General features: G+C 41.0%; 1 protein-coding gene across 1 annotated transcript in view; it reads right to left on the bottom strand.

The window, feature by feature from the left end:
- Positions 1 to 15731: 15731 nt before the first annotated feature.
- The window catches only part of LYPD6B (LY6/PLAUR domain containing 6B), a 4101-nt gene continuing 1655 nt past the window's right edge, over positions 15732 to 18177 (bottom strand). Inside the window, exons 3-4 of the mRNA XM_010289976.1 lie at positions 17336 to 17466; positions 15732 to 15896 (exon numbers count right to left, since the gene is read on the bottom strand). Of these exons, the coding sequence (XP_010288278.1) occupies positions 15732 to 15896; positions 17336 to 17466 (296 nt within the window). The remainder of the gene's footprint in view (positions 15897 to 17335; positions 17467 to 18177) is intronic.

Below are 18177 nucleotides of genomic sequence, written 5' to 3' on the forward strand. Positions count from 1 at the left end.
TTGAGTGCTGACCTCGCCAAACATCACACTCCCCTCATCCTCCTTAGCTCCCCACAGTGACCTTTGCCATTTTTGTACCAACAAACATAGAGAAGGACAGAGGGAAAGGGTTTAATGTTGACTTAAAAAAAAAAAAAATTAAAAAAACCCTCAGTAACACATTTCCTATAGAACCACATAACCTCCTTACGTGTCCAACCTATACATGAAGGCGCAAAATATTTTAAAGATAGCTTACTATAAGTTTAATAAGCTTATACTAAGCTTTTTTGGAAGAGTTTACTATAAAACGGCTAGCACAATAAATTGTTGTGTCCTCTTTAATTTGCCTTTGGCTTTTATAGGCAAAAAGATGAGTTTTTTCAACAGAACGGTATTCTCAGTAGCTTTCCTTTGCCCACAGCCACCCACAAATTCTTAGCAACTTGCTAAGGCTACCGATTACGGAGAAAGTAACAGGCTAAACATGCAGAAGAGAGATGTACGATAAAATGCAACAGGCACGCTATGCTCGCAGGGCAGTGCGACGGAGGGAAAAGGAGGAGAGATTTCCACTCTGCTGGAATTAACTGGGAGCTCCCTAGGTTGGGGCCACGAGAAAGATAAAGACGGTAAATAAATGAAATGCTCATTTCTTAAGCAGAGCAGACACAGAGTCTCTCACTTACTAAAGAAAAAAAAAAAAAGGAAAAAGATAACCATCTCTTTCAGAAACGTAAATAGCCGAAGAAAGAAGAGGTTTTATCCGGAAGCGTAACGGGGGACTTGCGCGAAGGCATAGGTAAAGGCACGCTGCCGTAGCAAAGCTGCGCAACGTCACTCCCCCGCTGCCTGTCACCGCAGGGTCCAGAACCGCCCCAAAATCCTAACCGGCTGCGTCTGCCGCGCACACGCGGGGTTTAGGAGGATCAACGCGACTGCACGCCGAAACATCGAGAGGCGTAGGGCAGAAACCTCCCGGCCTCCCACGGCCGCAGGACACGGCGTTAGGAATCCGCCTCAGTTGACTCCAGGAGCAAGGAGGTTGCAGAAAGGCAACTTGCGAAGAGCCAGGCTAGACTGTGGGAGAGGGAGCACGCCTCCATTTTGTGCAGAACCCTGAAGGGATTCCAGCCATCGGACCTTACTTTGCGGCTACTCCAAAGATGATCATCTTGAAACCACCGGTTCCTGTCCCACAAACCAGAACACAAAGTGGCTGAGAACAGGTGTTACGTGAAGGGGGACGTGCATTCTTTAACCTTTCCCGACCCACACACCCCTTAAAGTTTCCTAAAAGAGAGGCCCCCTCTAGGTCTAATTTGAGCCTACCAAAAATAATCTTCCTTTCCTTCCTCGCCGTTAAAAAAAGTTATCTTTCAGTGGATCCTTCGGAGAACCCACAGGCCTCTCAAGATTAAGTTTACAGCCACAGGCTGAGACCAACCTTTGATCCAAAAATGTTGATCCAACATTTTTCTGGAGATTCTTTTAATTTCCTATCCGGCCTCAAGGAATTTTAACAGAATGGTATTAGGAAAACTGATTATAAGAAAAAAGAATGTTTGCATTAAAAAAAAAAAAAAAAAGCCCATGAAATGAAATTACAAAGGTCATTGGTCATGACATTTGATATGAACTCAAAACTTTTCAGGAATGTTCACAGAGTTTAGAAGGGATTTCACCAAGTGGCGACCCCAGAAGCCTTCACTAGTCTTCCTGAGTTCAAATAAAGAAAACTGAAACAGAGCTGCTGGCAGACATAGGCATAGAAACCCGATGGTCTGACTTCTACACAAACTATATGAGTAATAACATTTTAAAATGTTTTATGTTTAATGTTTTGCATTTGCTTAAAATTAGGGGGATAAAGGATACTTAAACACATGTTAAGATGACCTAAGTCTTAATCAACGGTGTAGAGTTGCCAAATGTTTCAAGGTGTGCATGTCTACGTGTGCGTATTTGTAAATCACGCCAGGCACAGAGCGGACAACAGCACGAAGTCTCAGCCAGTCCTCAACTGCCTTTATGCTCATTTAAATTAAAAACTTCAAAAATTTAATTTAAAGGGGAGCAAAACTTCAGCTGGTGAAAATCCTGAGAATCAGAAGTGTACAAATGTGATTTAGAGCCTTCAGTCATTAGTAACTATTAATAGTATATGTGAAGAAAAGTAGAATGACTGCATGTCAAGACCGAGTCTGGGATTTCTTGACACGTCTTACGTGTGTACATGGAAGACTTATTTATAGCTGCAATAACAGAAAAAGCTAGTTCTGGAAATAATTCACAAGCAGAAAGGAATAAATCGAAAGTCGAACATCACTCAACTAAAGCCCCTAGCACTGCTTTTAACAGAGCAGAAGCTATAGTAGATTTATACCACTTTAAGAGAGAAACTCTTAAACTTAGATTAGTCAAAGCTTTTTCTGAGTGAGCAGAAGGAAGTTGCAGAGAGGGAGAGACGTCTGAAACCCATTTTCAAATAGAGAATTGCAGTGACACCGAAAACAAGGTATTCTGGCATCTCAGAAGACAGCGCTAGCAGCAACCCCAGCTATACACAGCTATCAACCACAAACACGGATTTGACGCCGTAATTCCCCAAGGGGCTATACGCATGCTGACCAAGCCAATTACACACACACACGCTTGTCAGCAAAAGCCAAAAAAAAAAAAGAAACCCCACATCAAAACCAATCGAAACCAAGAGACTCGCACCATCTTCTGCGGTTACTGTAAGACAGATTTCCAGACTAAGCTTCATACGCAGATCCCCCCAAAAAAGTTCTATGGTCAGGTATTCACCGGATTCTTTTAATCTGGTGAATCTCATTACTTTTCATCTCACTACACTTAATTTAATTAATTTACATTTAATTTACATTTCATTATACTAACTCTTCAAATATGGAGTTAAGGTAATATTAAAATCACCTCAAATTCATAAACACTGGATAATTCCTTTTAGGTAAGACCAGATCCTACCATTACAACAGAGCACAAAAGAGAAAAGCATCCATATATAACACACATAAATATGATTCTGGTATAGACTATTATAGTAAAAAAGAAAAGTTTCAGTGGTATCAGAAGATAGCCTAACCACAACATCTGTACATCAAAAGCAAAACAAGTAGCAATCAAATGTTTTGAATTATTCCTCTTGCAACTGTCTGCACTAATGCATTCCCTCTAAGCAAACCCCTTAGACTTGAAACCCATTTTCAAATAGAGAATCACATTCATAAAAATGTTCAATGTTCTCGTTTCACAGCGGAATAGAAAGACTTCTTACCGAGCCTGCTATGCTGTTCTCTAGGTGCCTGCTAAGACCAGAGTCTAAAGGGTTTTCTAGATTCCTCTAAGCCTTTCTAGAAGGCTTTAAGGACCAGAAGTATCAACGCACGAAAAATAAGACACAAACTGGTAAAACCTACAAAGAGTTTAAGCTGTAATTAATGCTTTATGGCAGGAATGAGTGAAAGCTAAATGCTTACCGACATCAGCCCCAGTAATAAGGACCTTCCTGACAGAGTAAGTCACTATAGCCCTTTGCAACCGCCCTAAAAAGGTAAGTATTCACTCAGGCTTTCTTCCTTTAAGACTTCAAGTTGAGAATGACAAGATGTTCCCCAAACCAATAAGCCATCAAGAATCACGTAGGTTGGAAGAGACCTCCAGAGGTTATCCAGCCCAGCCCCCGGCGCAGAGCGGAGCCAAAGTATAAGGGAAGGGCATACGAACAGCTTCTTAACCTGGTTCGGACTCAGTATATTAGGTCAGCGGATTACGCGATCGCTTATGGAAAGTGAAACAGGTAGAGAGTCAACGGCATCAAGTTCATAGTACCTCCAACGCTGCGATCTGCAGCCGTACCCTGCTCACCTTAGAGATCAGAGCTGTTGGCTTTGGCAGACCGGGTCTAACCAAAAGCCAAGATAAACATATCACAGAACTTCTGAATCAAACTGAGGTAAAAAAAAGGGAGGGGCATTTTATTTAAACATGCTTTATTGGGTTTTTACGGCGTGAATGCACCCATCTACAGTTTCCGAGGAGGCAGTTAGAAGAAAACTATCTAGCAATCAGCTGAAGGAATCAGTGAAGGAAAACAAAAATGAGGTTCAGTAAGCCCTCTGAAACTTGCCTGCAAGTGCACAGATTAGTTTAGCCACGGGATTATAATAAAATACTATTCCTCTAAAAACAAACAGCTTTCCTTTGAGCAATTGTTGCTTGTAGTTCTAAACAATTCAGTAAAAAAATCCTGTAAGGAGTCGAAGTTCAAAGAGCAGAGAAGGATACTTTGGTTTTAAAAAGTAACAGTCATTATCAACTCCCGATATCCTGGTGGGGTTTTCTGAAATCACACTTCTTTTTCAATTCAGTCTATTCTTTTTATTTACTCCAGTGTAAAGTAACAGAACTTTTCCTCGCAGGGAGCAAGAGATGGTATTTTCTAAAGGCTAAAGACAGGCTGGTAAGCCATCGTGAACAGTGACACAACAGAAAAGCTCGTTAGTAAAATATGGTTTTCATGAGAAGGATTTTTTTTTTTTTAAACAAACCTGAGTAAGTGCCATATGCACACAGTAACTAGGCACAGCAACTGCCCTCTCGCACCAAAGCGTGATCCTCAAATGACTGGGTGTCATGTATTTGCATATGCATTATCCTGCCAATTCAGGCACTAAAAGTCCTAAGGCACCGATTAAGCCGTCCCTAAACCCTTACCTGACAACTTCAAAAGGTATAAAGTGATTCACAGACCTCGAGCTGGCTTTTCTTACGTAAAATGTAAAATTAATTATGGAGGAGATAGCATAACTTTCTTTTTCTACGTCAGTGTCTATCTAGAAATACGTGAGAATCTTTTGCATATCTGTATTTCTTTTTTTCAAAAAAGCGGTTTTATGCTCCCCACTACTTCTAAAACAGCACTTAACAAGACAGAAGTGAACCACGAACAGGAGCAGGCTTTGCAACAACTTCTCTGAGCTCTTCCAATTCAGGTCCCACATTCTCCATTAAGACAAAATAATTTTCTTCCCCCCAACCCCAAAAAACCAACCACCAAAAAACCCCCACCTATGCTCTGTTCTGACCCAAGAACAAAGAGAAAAAACATTAATTCCAGGAATTCCTCCTTACTGACAACTTTCATGGGCCGCTTTCCAGACTAGAGGAATGATGTCCCAGTTTGGGGGGTTCTGCAGGGAAAACTCATTAATGCAACGTTCTCCGTGAGATGTTTCTAAAAAATTTGATTTACTGCCAATATGAGCTGACTAACTATGCATGACAACTGCCCTCTCAAGCTAAAGGAAAGCATTTGCACTCAGCACAGTTCTTAATCAATTATAGTAATGAATTTTCTACTTTCAAGTATTCAAGACTGAACTCCAGTGCTGCTCGGTGGACACCCCCTTCCCAGGCTCTGCGAAAGGCACATTTCCCGTTGACTGCAAGCTTGCTGGCTTACAGGAAAGAAAAAAAATGCGTCGTTGCAAGAATAATTGCATATTATCTCCACTGCTGAGTGTAGCAAAGCAAAATCTTATTATGATCTCCCTTCATCAGAAACATGTAAGGGGAAAAAAAAAAAAAGTACTTTTAAGAAATGCACCAACGGGGAAAACTTTCATGTCAGAAGAACCAGGAGTCGTTTCTGGGGAGGCTACAAACTCGCCTACGCAGGAGCGCACCATTAGTCGCTGCTGATGCGGGTCCGGTGGGGACACACTGCGTTACTCCCGTATCGTTTACCTGTATCTAGTGGAAGGACTAACAGTAAACAACATTACCCCAAGATTATTGGGGTAGAGCTGCTGTGCCGCAGCCCGCCAGCCTGCCTACACCAGCATTTGCTTCTCAAATGGAGACGAGTCCCGAGCAAAAGCCCGGTACGGAGTGGGCGCGGGAGTCATGAGGACATCGGCCCCGTCTGTGTCACCGAGGGCTAACAGCACGCGGGACGCGCCGCACGGGCTCTGGGGAAACACCGGTGACCTGATTTAGTTAAAAAGTGACATACACAGCCGCGGTTTAAGTTTCAGGCCAGCCTTTAACAACGACATGTAGATCCTTATGGAATAAGGATAACGTGAAAACAATGAAAAAAAAAATTTCAGTATTTTTAACTGGTCTTTGTTTGGATCCTTTACTTTTTCTGCATGGCTTTTACTCCTTATCTTGCATCTCACTACAATCTTCAGAAGAGGACTGGGAGTATTCAGTCTTTTAACTCCTTACTCAAGAGCTCATGAGTTTCCAATAAATTAATTTACCCCCTCCATGTTGTAACCTCAGCTGATCCATGTGATGACCCCCAGCTGCAGATCACACCCTAACAAAAAAACATTTGCAAACCCAAAACACTTGTACAGTCTATTCCCTTCAACTGAGATTTTGTCTTTTTCACGTCTTTCAACTGCCCAGGCTGTTCACATTTTGATATTCTACCTCCCTACAACGGCTTAGGCAGGCTGAGGCACCCACTGCTTTTCACAGCTGCTATTACCATATAAGTTCAAAACCAACCAACCAAAAAAAACCCCCAAAACCCAAAAAACCCACTTTTTTTTTTTTATATTTTCCTCTGTGCACACCATTCCGAAAGGCAAAGGACAGGAGGGAGTGCTTCCACGGCGCACAAAGGACATCCCAGAAGGAGCGTGCAGGGAGAGGGCTGAGAAGTTCGGGAAACATGAGAGCTGATAAGCACACCCTCCGTGCTCCACAGGAATTAAAATGCTCGTTAAACTGAAAGTTTATCTTCCAAATGGGTCCCAGAACACACCCGGAGAACACACTTCGGAGGAAGACCTCCGGTGGTGTCCTAACGACGACGGAGCCCAAGCCTAAGAGAACGTGAAGCGACAACAAGGACCGGGCAAGAAGAGAGCTGGCCTTTTTTCAAAGCTGGAGACCTTGAGGAAAAGCTGCAAATTAACCTCCAAGAATAACGCAATCTGATCACATTTCCTAGATTTTTCTGCTTTCACATTATTTCATTTTCTTTCCTGAAATCAAGCCATTTTTTAAACTCCTAAAGATGTTCTCCACCATTACTCTTATTAAGTAAGCCATATGTCTGATTCTTGTTATTTCTTAAAACTATGTCCAGTCAGATCCATGCAGCATTGCAACAGTGATGACAATTAGGCTTTTATTTTTTTAAAAAGCTTTTGTTTTGCCACTTTGGCTATCAATTCACAGGCCAACTTCCAAACAAATGTTTTCAGCTGCAAGAAACAATTAAATGAGCACATATATCATCTGCAATCAATCTTATTTAAAGTCATTAGGTCTTTTTAGAAGTCCTTCCTAATGATCACATCCCCATGACTAAGCTCAAGCATAATTTACTGCAGGCCAATATATATATATTTTTTCCCCCCTGTTATTTAATCAAAGCAATAATATTGATTACCTAATTACACAGCAGCACCTACACGTGAGCAATGACACACTGGTTAAAGTCGCAGTCCCACCACGGTAAAATTCCCATCAGCTTCAATGGAAGAAGACATTCATTCACAGTATTTAAGACCTTCCCAGGGCACGAAAAACAAGGCTTTTCCAAACGCATCTCATGAAACCATTCATGTATGATATGGTTCTCTGGCAGTATTTTCTTTTTTCTGTAGTTAAGCAGAGAAGAAGGAACTGCTTATCAGGCTGGAAATCCTAGTCCATCAAAGAACAAGGCAAACCCAAAAATGTATTTTGTGATTGATTGCCCAGCGATCTGTGCCCCCTCTGCAATCAGCCAGGGAAAAAATAAAATTAACAATAACACTATACATACAGAGATAGCTAATCTTCCCCTTAAGAAAATGAAGTCGCTATAGCGTGTAATAACCATTTAAGATGTGCACAAATGACTTTATATGCATCGGTGTTAACTAGGCGTAAAGAAAAGTCAAGTGTCTGCAAAATAGCAGAACAGCATCCGACACCTGCATTCTAAGTCAGAACTGCAAACAAGCAGGAGGACAGCCTGCTGCTCAGGACTCCGGCTACAGCTCGGAGACGGGTCATCATTTCTAAGAGATACCTTCCAAACAAGAGACTGGAGAAGTATCAGCCACAGAAGTCTTCAAGTCAGATTTAGTTCACTCCTCTCACTGCTCCTGAAAATGCCTCTAGTTAAACCGTTTCCCAACATGAATCTTGAGCAAATCTTTGTCCGAATCCCGAACGAGGATAACGCGTTCCTGCATTCTCAAGAAGCAAAATTCAGTAGAAATACTCTGAGGGCCTCTCTGTGATGAGTGCTACATTAACGCACACTTGCATGTTAACCGAAGAGAGAGATGGACAGAAAGCAAAATAATTTGCAGTGTAGTTTCTGGTACAAACTCAGAATCATATAACGAAGTAAGGCTGGAAGGAACCTCTGAAGATCTCTCGCCCAACCCTTCTGCTGCAAGCAGGGCTAACTTAGAAGCTACATTAGGTTGCTTAGGACTTATCCAGTTTAGTCCTAAAAAAACTTCTGGCTCCCTGTTCCAGGGCTTAACTGCTCTCACTGGGAAGAATTTTTTCCTCATTTCTACTCGTAGTTGCTGGCATACAGTTATTTGGACTCTGAAAAATTATTTTCTCCCTGTAGTTCACAATAACGAACACAAGTGGCAATGTTTGTTTCTGATTATTCCCACAAAAGCAAAAAAAAAAAATATCTAAAGAATGCAGTATGTTTAAAAGAGACACCAAGAAGTACTTTGCTATAAAGAATATATTTAAACTTACAGAGTCACAGCCAGCTGATAACCAAGTCAAACTAACAAATTCAATCAATTGATTTGAAAATACTTAGCTGTGACCACAACTTGGGAGTTCGTGTTAATTCTTCCTTCTGTTAATGACAGACTTTCGGATTTTATATTCCTTTCCAGATTGGTCACAAATCAAAACTGAACAGTTTGGGATCAACAGTTTTCATCCTTCATTTAGTGCGGGTGCATTGTGGGGACCTTATTCTTACCAAATTCTTTGAATCCTAGCCAGAAACGGACATGGGAAAGCCTAAGAGGAATAAGCAAGTACCATTTGTAAGAAGTTTGTGGGATGCAGCCATGTGCAAGAGATTCGCTTTTTCTTTTTCAGAGGAGGGGGAATACACGACAGAACCTGTGAAACTAAAACCCCCGAGGAAACACGATGACAATTTGTAAGACCAAAACCATACATACTTTCTTCAAATGACACGAGAACATATTTTGCATAAATTCAGTGAAAATAATTGCAAGTGAACTTGGCATTCACTTATTTTTCACCTTATTTAATTCTGTTTATCCCACCGGCACTCACATATGTATGTTCGACTTTATACAGTCCATTTTGCCACGGCATTCCCATTCCAGAACAGCACCATACCCTGGTTACAGTGGCGCAGATCAAAGGGCAGAGGTTAAAAAAACTCTAATAAATGCTAAGACTGGGACAAATTAACACAACTGAACTGTGCAGTGTGACCTTTAAACCCCTATATAACATTGTCACCTTTCTCCTCACCTATATCTATTCCAACATCAAACATCTACAGCTTTCCCTACTTTAACAGCAGCTTCTTAATACAGTACTGACAATGATGTTAAAAATGACCTTACCAAATCACCATGAAATTTAATCTAAAATAATGCATTATAAGTACTAAATATATTCATTCTTTTATGTTCTCTGACCCTCTCCCCCAAACTTACAGCTGTTTTTCTGCACCTCCTTGATTCCTTGAAGACAACAGCACAACAGATGATATTAAAAGTTCACAGAATCATTAAAGTTGGAAAAGACCTTTAAGATCATCAAGTCCAACCATCAACCCAACACCCCCGTGCCCACTAAACCATGTCCTGAAGTACCACGTCTACAGGTTTTTTGAACACCTCCAGTGATGGTGACTCCACCACCTCCCTGGGCAGCCTGTGCCGATGCCTGACCACTCTCTCGGTGAAGAAATTTTTCCTCATATCCAACCTAAACCTCCCCTGGAGCAACTTGAGGCCATTCCCTCTTGTCCTATTGCTGGTTACTTGGGAGAAGAGAGCAACCCCCACCTCACCCCACCCCCCTTTCAGGTAGCTGCAGAGAGCGATGAGGGCTCCCCTCAGCCTCCTCTTCTCCAGCCTGAACTGAACTAAGGCTCATACAAAACACCAGACAGACTTTCTGCAGAGAGATAACACAGACTAATTAGTTACCTGGTGCCTGCCTTATCGCTACAGGAGGCCAAATTGTCCTGACCTTTAAATCGTTTACCTGGCTTTTGGACGGGCTGTGATTTGCCCCAGCTGAGACTCTGACACAGCTTCTCCATCAGGGTTGGGCTGATCTGTATCACTGCAAAGCCTAAACCTACAGCGAGCACCAACGCCCCGACCTCCTTCTCCGAGCTCCGCGGCCGACGGCTGTCTTCCTTAGCTGGAAACAGAGGAGACGCGAAGACCAGAAAGGTGCTCAAGTGCTCAACCCCCTGCTCCTGCTCCAGATGATCCTGCCGGAACACGAAACCCAGGAGCAGCGTTGCTGAGGTGAAGCGTTCCTCTGCTCCTTCCACCCGGGGGGTGCTGGCCTTGTCGTCGTAATTCGGAACGCCTGCGCGCGGCAAACCACGCACCTCTTGCAGGGCTTCTGCCGGAGTCGAGAGCTGTTCACACGTCTTCCACAGAAACGGCTTTCTGCTCTGAAATAGCTACTTTCTTCACTTTTTTTTTAATCTTAATCTCCTTTTGATGTTGTTCGCTACAAAAATCTGAAAGCGGCATTTTGTCCTGTTTAAATGAGTTGAGTGTGCTGCTCGTTTTCTTAATTTCGAATTTTAACCTGTACCTGGACTTCAATTTTTCCAGTAAGAGGCCAGTGTAGAAGCACATTTCTTGCTTTGAAATTTTTCCCATTAAATATAATAGCAAAAATTTATTTCCACTTAAATACTGCAAAATGATACTTGAAATTACTTTACGAATGATTACAGCAATTACAGAAATGCAAATGAAATCTAGTTTTCTTCGTGCTTTTTTAAATGCCTCAGGGCACAGCATGTCTCCATCAGGATAAACTGCCCTCCAAGAAGGGAGGATTGGTAAAGATTCCTGAAGCCACTACTGGTAAAAGTCAAAGCAGATGAAATGGTAACTCATACCGAAGCCGTGACAGAATTCTATTTCAACTAAGATTTTGCCAGCGCTTTCTTAGCTGTAGCAGGAGTTTAACATGCAGTCTCCCCGGGATACAGAGATAGGCACATATATTATCCATAATGGTACCTGACAGGACTCCCTATTTCCATTTTCTGAAGCGGCACAGCGCTCTCACATCCCATAAAAGACTTAGGCTGCTTGAGGAAAAGGGAATCTCCACCCCATGAAAAATCTGATGTCCCTGGAAACAGTTACATCGACTGGGAAAGGCAAAATAGCAGCCTGTCCCCCCTGCCCACCCCAGGGCTGGAGCACTCTGCTGTCCGGGCTTGCTGACCCCGTGTCTTTGGTGGGCTGCACGTCCCCGCTACCTCGCTGTGCTCGGGGTACCTCCAGCCTGCCTCTCACCGAATTTCTAGCAAAGAAAGAACCACAGAACCTGCCCTCAGTGCAACTGCGGCTCAACAAGTTCCCCGGTGCCAACAACTGGTCTCGTTGTCTTAGGCAGCAAAAAGATTTTTCTCTTTTTTTCACCACAAACGTGTTCCACCAGCAAATGTTTTAATATTTTTAATTAAAAGTGCCATTTCTGAAGAAGATTTAAATCAGTAACCGAGCAGTAAGAAAGCATCATACAAACCAACACTGAATAGAGAAGAAGCTTTTAAAAATAAATCTTCTATAGACTGTCCAGTGCAATGTCAAAAAATTCATCATTACACACATATATTATAAAACAACATTTATCTTTCCTCAGCTTGCACAAATTGATTTACTTGCCATTACTTATGAATTTTTTTCAGGTTCTAAGGGTAATACAAAGGGATCACTCTGCCCATGAATGTACATGAGTGTGATTTTCCCCAGCGCCTGCTGCCTCTGGAGATGAACTCCTGCCCCGCTTTATTTAACACGTTATTGGTGGAAGCCGGAGGTACACAGAAGTATCAGCAAAGACATTTCTCGTCTGCGGGTAAAGTTATGGATGCGCATTTACAGAAGCGTCATGTGCAAAGTTGCGTGGCTGATTTAGGCGTTAACAAGTCACACGTCTTTAAGTTACAAAATCTGTGAACCAGAATTGGGATGCATGAAATGCACGCGTTACGGAGCGCCCGGGGGTTATTTTTCTCAAAGCAGACAATACTCTTGTAAGTTCCTCAGCGAGTACTTCAGACAGAAGTACTTCTTCAGACTGAAGGAAAAACATAGCTGATACTTGAATCTATTTAATAAAATATAAACATTCTACGATAAATTAACGTTAAGATTGCCTACGCAGTCAATCATTAGTCATGCCAAAAATATGCACTCTGGGGAATTTTAGCACTATTTTCTCTAATAAACAGGACATACTGCTTTTCCTACAAAGCTAGCATTTAGCATTGGCCTAAAATAAAGTGTAAGCAGAAGCATACAGGTTTTTACAAACATAAAAAGCAGCAAAGTTTAAAATGGATATTCACTCTTAAATTCCGTATTTCTTCAGGCAAGTGCCTATTTGTGCAGCATTAACATTGCATTAACAACTTTTGCATATTCATTTTTCTAGACACAATAGTCCTAAACTTCGCAATAACAAAGGTATTGACATATCAAGACGACTAGAACTCGTCCTTAATATCCTCCGCTATAGGAATTCTATTATGCTAAAAAATAAACCTTTGGCAACACGAAATCCTGTCATATACCCAGGTTGCTGTCTTTATCCTTAATGTTAAGAAGACGACAACTAAAGTCAAGCATACTATTTTGGCGCTTCAGTGGAATTCTTCAATTTTTTTTTTCTTATTCAAAACAATCCTTTACCAAATGCATTAAGTATTTAAATTATGAGCAGATTTCTTAACTTTTCAGTGTAGCAAACAGGAAAAAAAAATGGAGTTCAACCAAGAAAAACAAACGCACACAGACCTCCCCTCCCAAAAGGTCTTTCGGCAGTTGCAGAGAACCTGCAGCCCATATCCTCCGCGCCGGAGCCCCCGCTCTGGGCAGCTCTCCAGGGTCTCCCTGGCACTTCCCAAATGCTCTGGAACGGCATTTGCAGTGTAAACAAATGTCAGCGCTTAGATTATTGTAAATTATTTACAGTAAACTCATATAAGACTATAGGCCACTTTAAGGCTTTGTTAAGATCGCAATAATTATTCCCAGAAACTGAATTACGGGAGCACCTAGTGCTTAGAGGCAAAACCAGGAAAGATACCATGACCCAAACCGTGGAAGACAACTTGCTTTCACTTTATTAAGGAATTCCCCGGTGAGCAGAGAGCAAACCTGGAATGATTTTCCCACAAGAAATAAAGGTTCCAAGTACCCCATAGATCACGTAGCAAAAAGTTCATGTTTAATGATGAAAAACAGCTAATGTGCTCATCACTGCGTCTGAGCCAAGATTAATGCTATAAATATGTTACTTAGCGATGACCACTGAACAGAGTAAAAATTTCCTCAAAACATCCTCAGCATCTTGGCCTGTTGGACAGCACAGCGATGGTCACCAGAACCCAGAGCAAGGCAAACCTTGACTTAGCTGGCAAGAACTATTTGGCATTGGCAAAGAAAAAGTGTTTCCATCCAATTTTTGTAACTATGCAGTTGACTGTCAACAAATCACAGACCAACTTTTAGACATATTCATGTATTGTAAAAATATTGTAAAAATAGGCAATTTTAGAATGTAAACAAAACTGAAAACATTTCAAAATCTGTTTTTAACTGCTAGTCTAAATACATTTAGTGATGTAAAATAGCAAATAATTAAGACAATATTTATGTTAAAAAATCCCAATTTACAGTTACTTGAATTTTTCAGATAACAGTTTTGAATCTCTTCCTAAGAGTAAGTTTTAATGATCCATCCTCCCTGAAAAATATTTCAGCAGATAAACGTGATGGTTAAAATTATGATTAAGATGAGAAAAAGCCACTAGAAAAAGCTCTGTCTTATTCACAATCGTATCAGTATACTCATAAATTAATAAAATAGTTTAGAAAAAGAAAAAAGTGAAATGCAATTCTTCAACCTGGCTAGGTCAAATCCTTATCTGTGCTGCAACACCTTAGGTTGTCCGAGAAAGTTTATGAAAATGGTGGGGAGTTGGAAGAAACACAATTGGGCAAACAGGAGCAGCTGAAATTTGTTTGGATTTCGGATCACATAAAACCACACTGAGAAGTCACGTAACATCAGTACCTGCTGTCTCTACAATCAGGGCGCTTGGAGCACAAAGAACATTCGCATTAACGAAGTAACCAGCGCAGACACTGTGAGTCTGACCTAGTAACGGCTGTGTTTCAGCCAGTCTGTAACAGCTCGACCTGTCAGAGCTCTGGAAAGCACTGCTCTGTGCTAGCAGGGACGAAAGTCGACACAAGCAGCTTCCTTACGCTGGTCTGCATCACAAGGTTTACAAAGGCAAAGGAAGAAGGTTTTAGTACACCTAACTGTAATCTAAACTCTATTATTTGTCAAATTTGCAGCTGTTCATCTACTTGATGAACAGCTAAAGTCTAAATTATAAGGAGTCAAATAGTCAAACTACACAAATAAACCACATTAAATCCCCAACATTGTAATGAAGAATAGAATCTTGGCCCAAACTTTTCAAATGGGGGTGTCCAGACGTCTGGGATATCCAACAGTGCTGAATTACAAGTTGAAGATCCATCAAGGACAATAATATTTCTGGGAGAAACTTCTGCAAATCAAGAGAGAACACCGTAGACTTCTCTCCTTACTTATACCAAGTGCCCACTTACAATTTTTATGATAACACAGCTGCTTGACTGTAGCTGCAATTTTAACGTCATGGTATTACCACCCCTTTGATCACTCTCACAAAGACAAAGATTCATCAGAGGTGAGGCTCTACTGCAAGAAAAGAATCCCTTTTAAGGGCAGAGGGGAAAGGAATTCTGACTTACATGCTCAAACAATTCATCATTTTTAGACAGAAATTGTACATAATTTCACACTGTTCTAAAATCTGAGTGTGAGACAACATTTTACAGAAAAGAAAGATATATTATTTTGTATTATTTCCAGTAGAAATGATAGCTCTTACCAAAACAGAAAAAAAATTCTCTGATACATGTTCTCTATGAAAACCATACATGTTCTCTATGAAAACCATAAACTAAAGATACGCTTAAATACATCAAGAAAAGAAACTGTGTTACTTATGCACAACGAAAAACAGTTTAAAAACAGTTTCCATTGAGATACCTGTTGGCACACAGTCCATCAAAAGTTCCTTTTTAGCTCACCTGGAATGTGATTGTCTACAGACACTTGTCTCTGTTCAAAAAAACATGCTAAGCATATGTGCATTTTCATCATAAAATAACAACTTGAGTTCACCTCACTGCCTAGTCAACCAGTGGGTTGTTGTGTTGCTCTTATGTTTTTGAATACTGCAGGCCATAGGAAGTATCTTCACTAAAACATCCAAGGACCTCATGATGTACACTTGTCTTTCCTCTGTCCCCTTACATTTGCTGTAATTAAGAAGTTATCAGTGATTTCTCCTTGCACATACTGAAACAATCTTCTTACAGGTGGATCCTCTCAAGCAGATATAACGGGAGGATGCTGCATCACGACAACGCGATCATCATGACTGATACGAGCACTGCAATGTTGACCGTCCCCCTGCTGCCATCTGACGTTCTCCGGGCATGCAATACAGCGAATACTGCATTTGTGTGATTGGTTGGTATTTCTACATTGCAAATCATGCCTTCACAGCAAGAAACACACTCCTGTTGAGAAAAAGGAGATCACTGGACATGAGGTAATTCAGCAGTGGCTTTTAGAGATATATGTTCTTTCAACTGGTTGCAAAGGTTACAGCTAAACAGACTCATGGCTTCCACCCGGCAGCCTGACCCAAGGCAGCAGATGGAGCATATATGCTACAGCTTCTCCTCCAAATCATGCAACCCAGCCTTGCTAGAGTAACTCATCACTTAGTGCTGTCACTGGGCTTTGAAACTGTGACGTGATGTAATGCAGCCATGTTAGTGGTACCGACAAGTTCACTAACGCTGTAGAAAATGGAGAAAGCTTTCCACCACTTTCCCCTTCTAACACATGAGCTAAAAACATGCATTTGAATGTTTCAATTTTCAGCTTTCTAAGCTAAAAAATTCTGACTGTAAAAACTCTGTTCCCATTCATTTTTCTCCTCGAGCTTCTGTATTCAGTGTAGCTTTGCATGCTGAACTTCAGACTTTCTTTTTTCAGTTTTCTCGTGCCACAGAACCACTGACACAGCTGATTTTCAGAATGGAATCTGAAAATAATTTTCCTTACTTGACACTCCTTACTAGCAAAGCCAAGAGAATGCCAATTTTTATCTAATCCAAAGGCACAAGAACTCTTTTAAGACAAAATGCAGCAGAAGGCAGGCTGCATCGTCATTGCATGCCCTCAGTCCACCAAAACCTGTTGAAATCAATGGAAGTCAATTCAGTTAACATACAGACTCTTTTATATTTAACATGGATGTAGTCTGCTTCACCTTTGGTGTCAGAAATCTTTCATGTTAAAAATAATAACCTAATATTAATAATCTAACCTTCTCAACTATTAAGGAATTAGTGGATAATACTTTACTGCAGCGAATAATACGTTGGTGGGATATGCTTGATTATTAAGAATACATTTTACCTAGCATCTCAAGGATGCGAGAAGGCAGCAGTTCTAGCTTTTTGTCATGGAACATAAACTCAGTTGTATCTTGCTTAAGAGCATGGCCTTCGTGGACAAATAGAGTCTCGCTTTGCGTACCGTGCAGTGTTATCCAAGCTACGTTACGCAGAGACACGACTGGAGTACCTAACTCCCAGTCTGGCTTGCCCAAGGGCTGGCAGTGACACAGCTGCTGCACCACAAGCATCGGCGCAGGTCACGTAGCCTACCCGGGCACCCTACTCACAACTCAGAAACCGAGGCCCACGCACGCACTAGCGATGCCCCAGAAAGCTGAGGTGCTTCTTTAGAAGTTGTTATCCTGTCACACAGCAGCACAACTAAGAAAGTAAGGGCGGTCATGCTTCTGTTGCAGAAATTTGATTTCGACTGTTAAATACCAGAGAGTGTATCTTGGCACTTCCTCTTCAACTCAGCAGGAAAAACAAGTGCTGAAATGCAAACCTCAAAACCAATGTGCTGCTCTTATACAAAGAGTAGTGCTTACTGTGTGACCACTTTCTCTGTGATGGTGGCAGCCTACAAAATGGCATTCTTCTCCAGTAGCACATTTTTTGGTGACTGATGTACTCTTCCCATGGTCTGTGAAGAGATGAACTGTCAAGCAGTACTGAGTACCTACAAAATAAAATTTAAAATGTTTGTTTGCATAAAGTATGTGCTCTTTTACAGGGTTTAAAAACTTCAACCAGTTTAGCAAAATATTCCCATAAAAATGATTTATTTGGGCTGTATAAAGCCATTTTTCAACTTGATCAAAATACCATTTAGCAAGAATTAATTAGTGATGAAATCTTAGAGCTTAACTGACCCTTCAGAAAGGTTGCTATCTTTTAAACTACTTATTAGCATTATAACCTACACATTTATCTTCCATTCTCTTTTTTGTAGCACATTCTTCTTCTTTTTGTTTCAGACATGTTTCCTCATTCCTCTAGTTCATTTCTTCCCCTTTCCCACTGTTACTGTGAATATCATCATGAAGAAAAATGAGGAAACATATTTCCATTCTTTTCTATGTATCTATCATTCTCTCCTACAAGCATGATGCCTAGTCATTCAGGTCTTGCTGCTTACGAGCAAGGCTGTAGCCTAGAGAGACCATTATATCTTGGGATGGTATCCAAAAGGAAGGGCATAAGGCTACAAAGGCAAGTCTTAAGTTTTTTTAAGCAGCATGTTTAAAATTAATTCCTAGGAAGCATGTAGTTACCTATATATGTCTGTGTATATTTATACACACACACAAACATATAATTAACTACTATACCATTAATATATTGTTAATATATAAATTACTATATTCATAATGTATTGTTATGTCTTATA

Source organism: Phaethon lepturus, unplaced genomic scaffold (genome assembly GCF_000687285.1).
Source record: "Phaethon lepturus isolate BGI_N335 unplaced genomic scaffold, ASM68728v1 scaffold17456, whole genome shotgun sequence".
NCBI lineage: Eukaryota > Metazoa > Chordata > Aves > Phaethontiformes > Phaethontidae > Phaethon > Phaethon lepturus.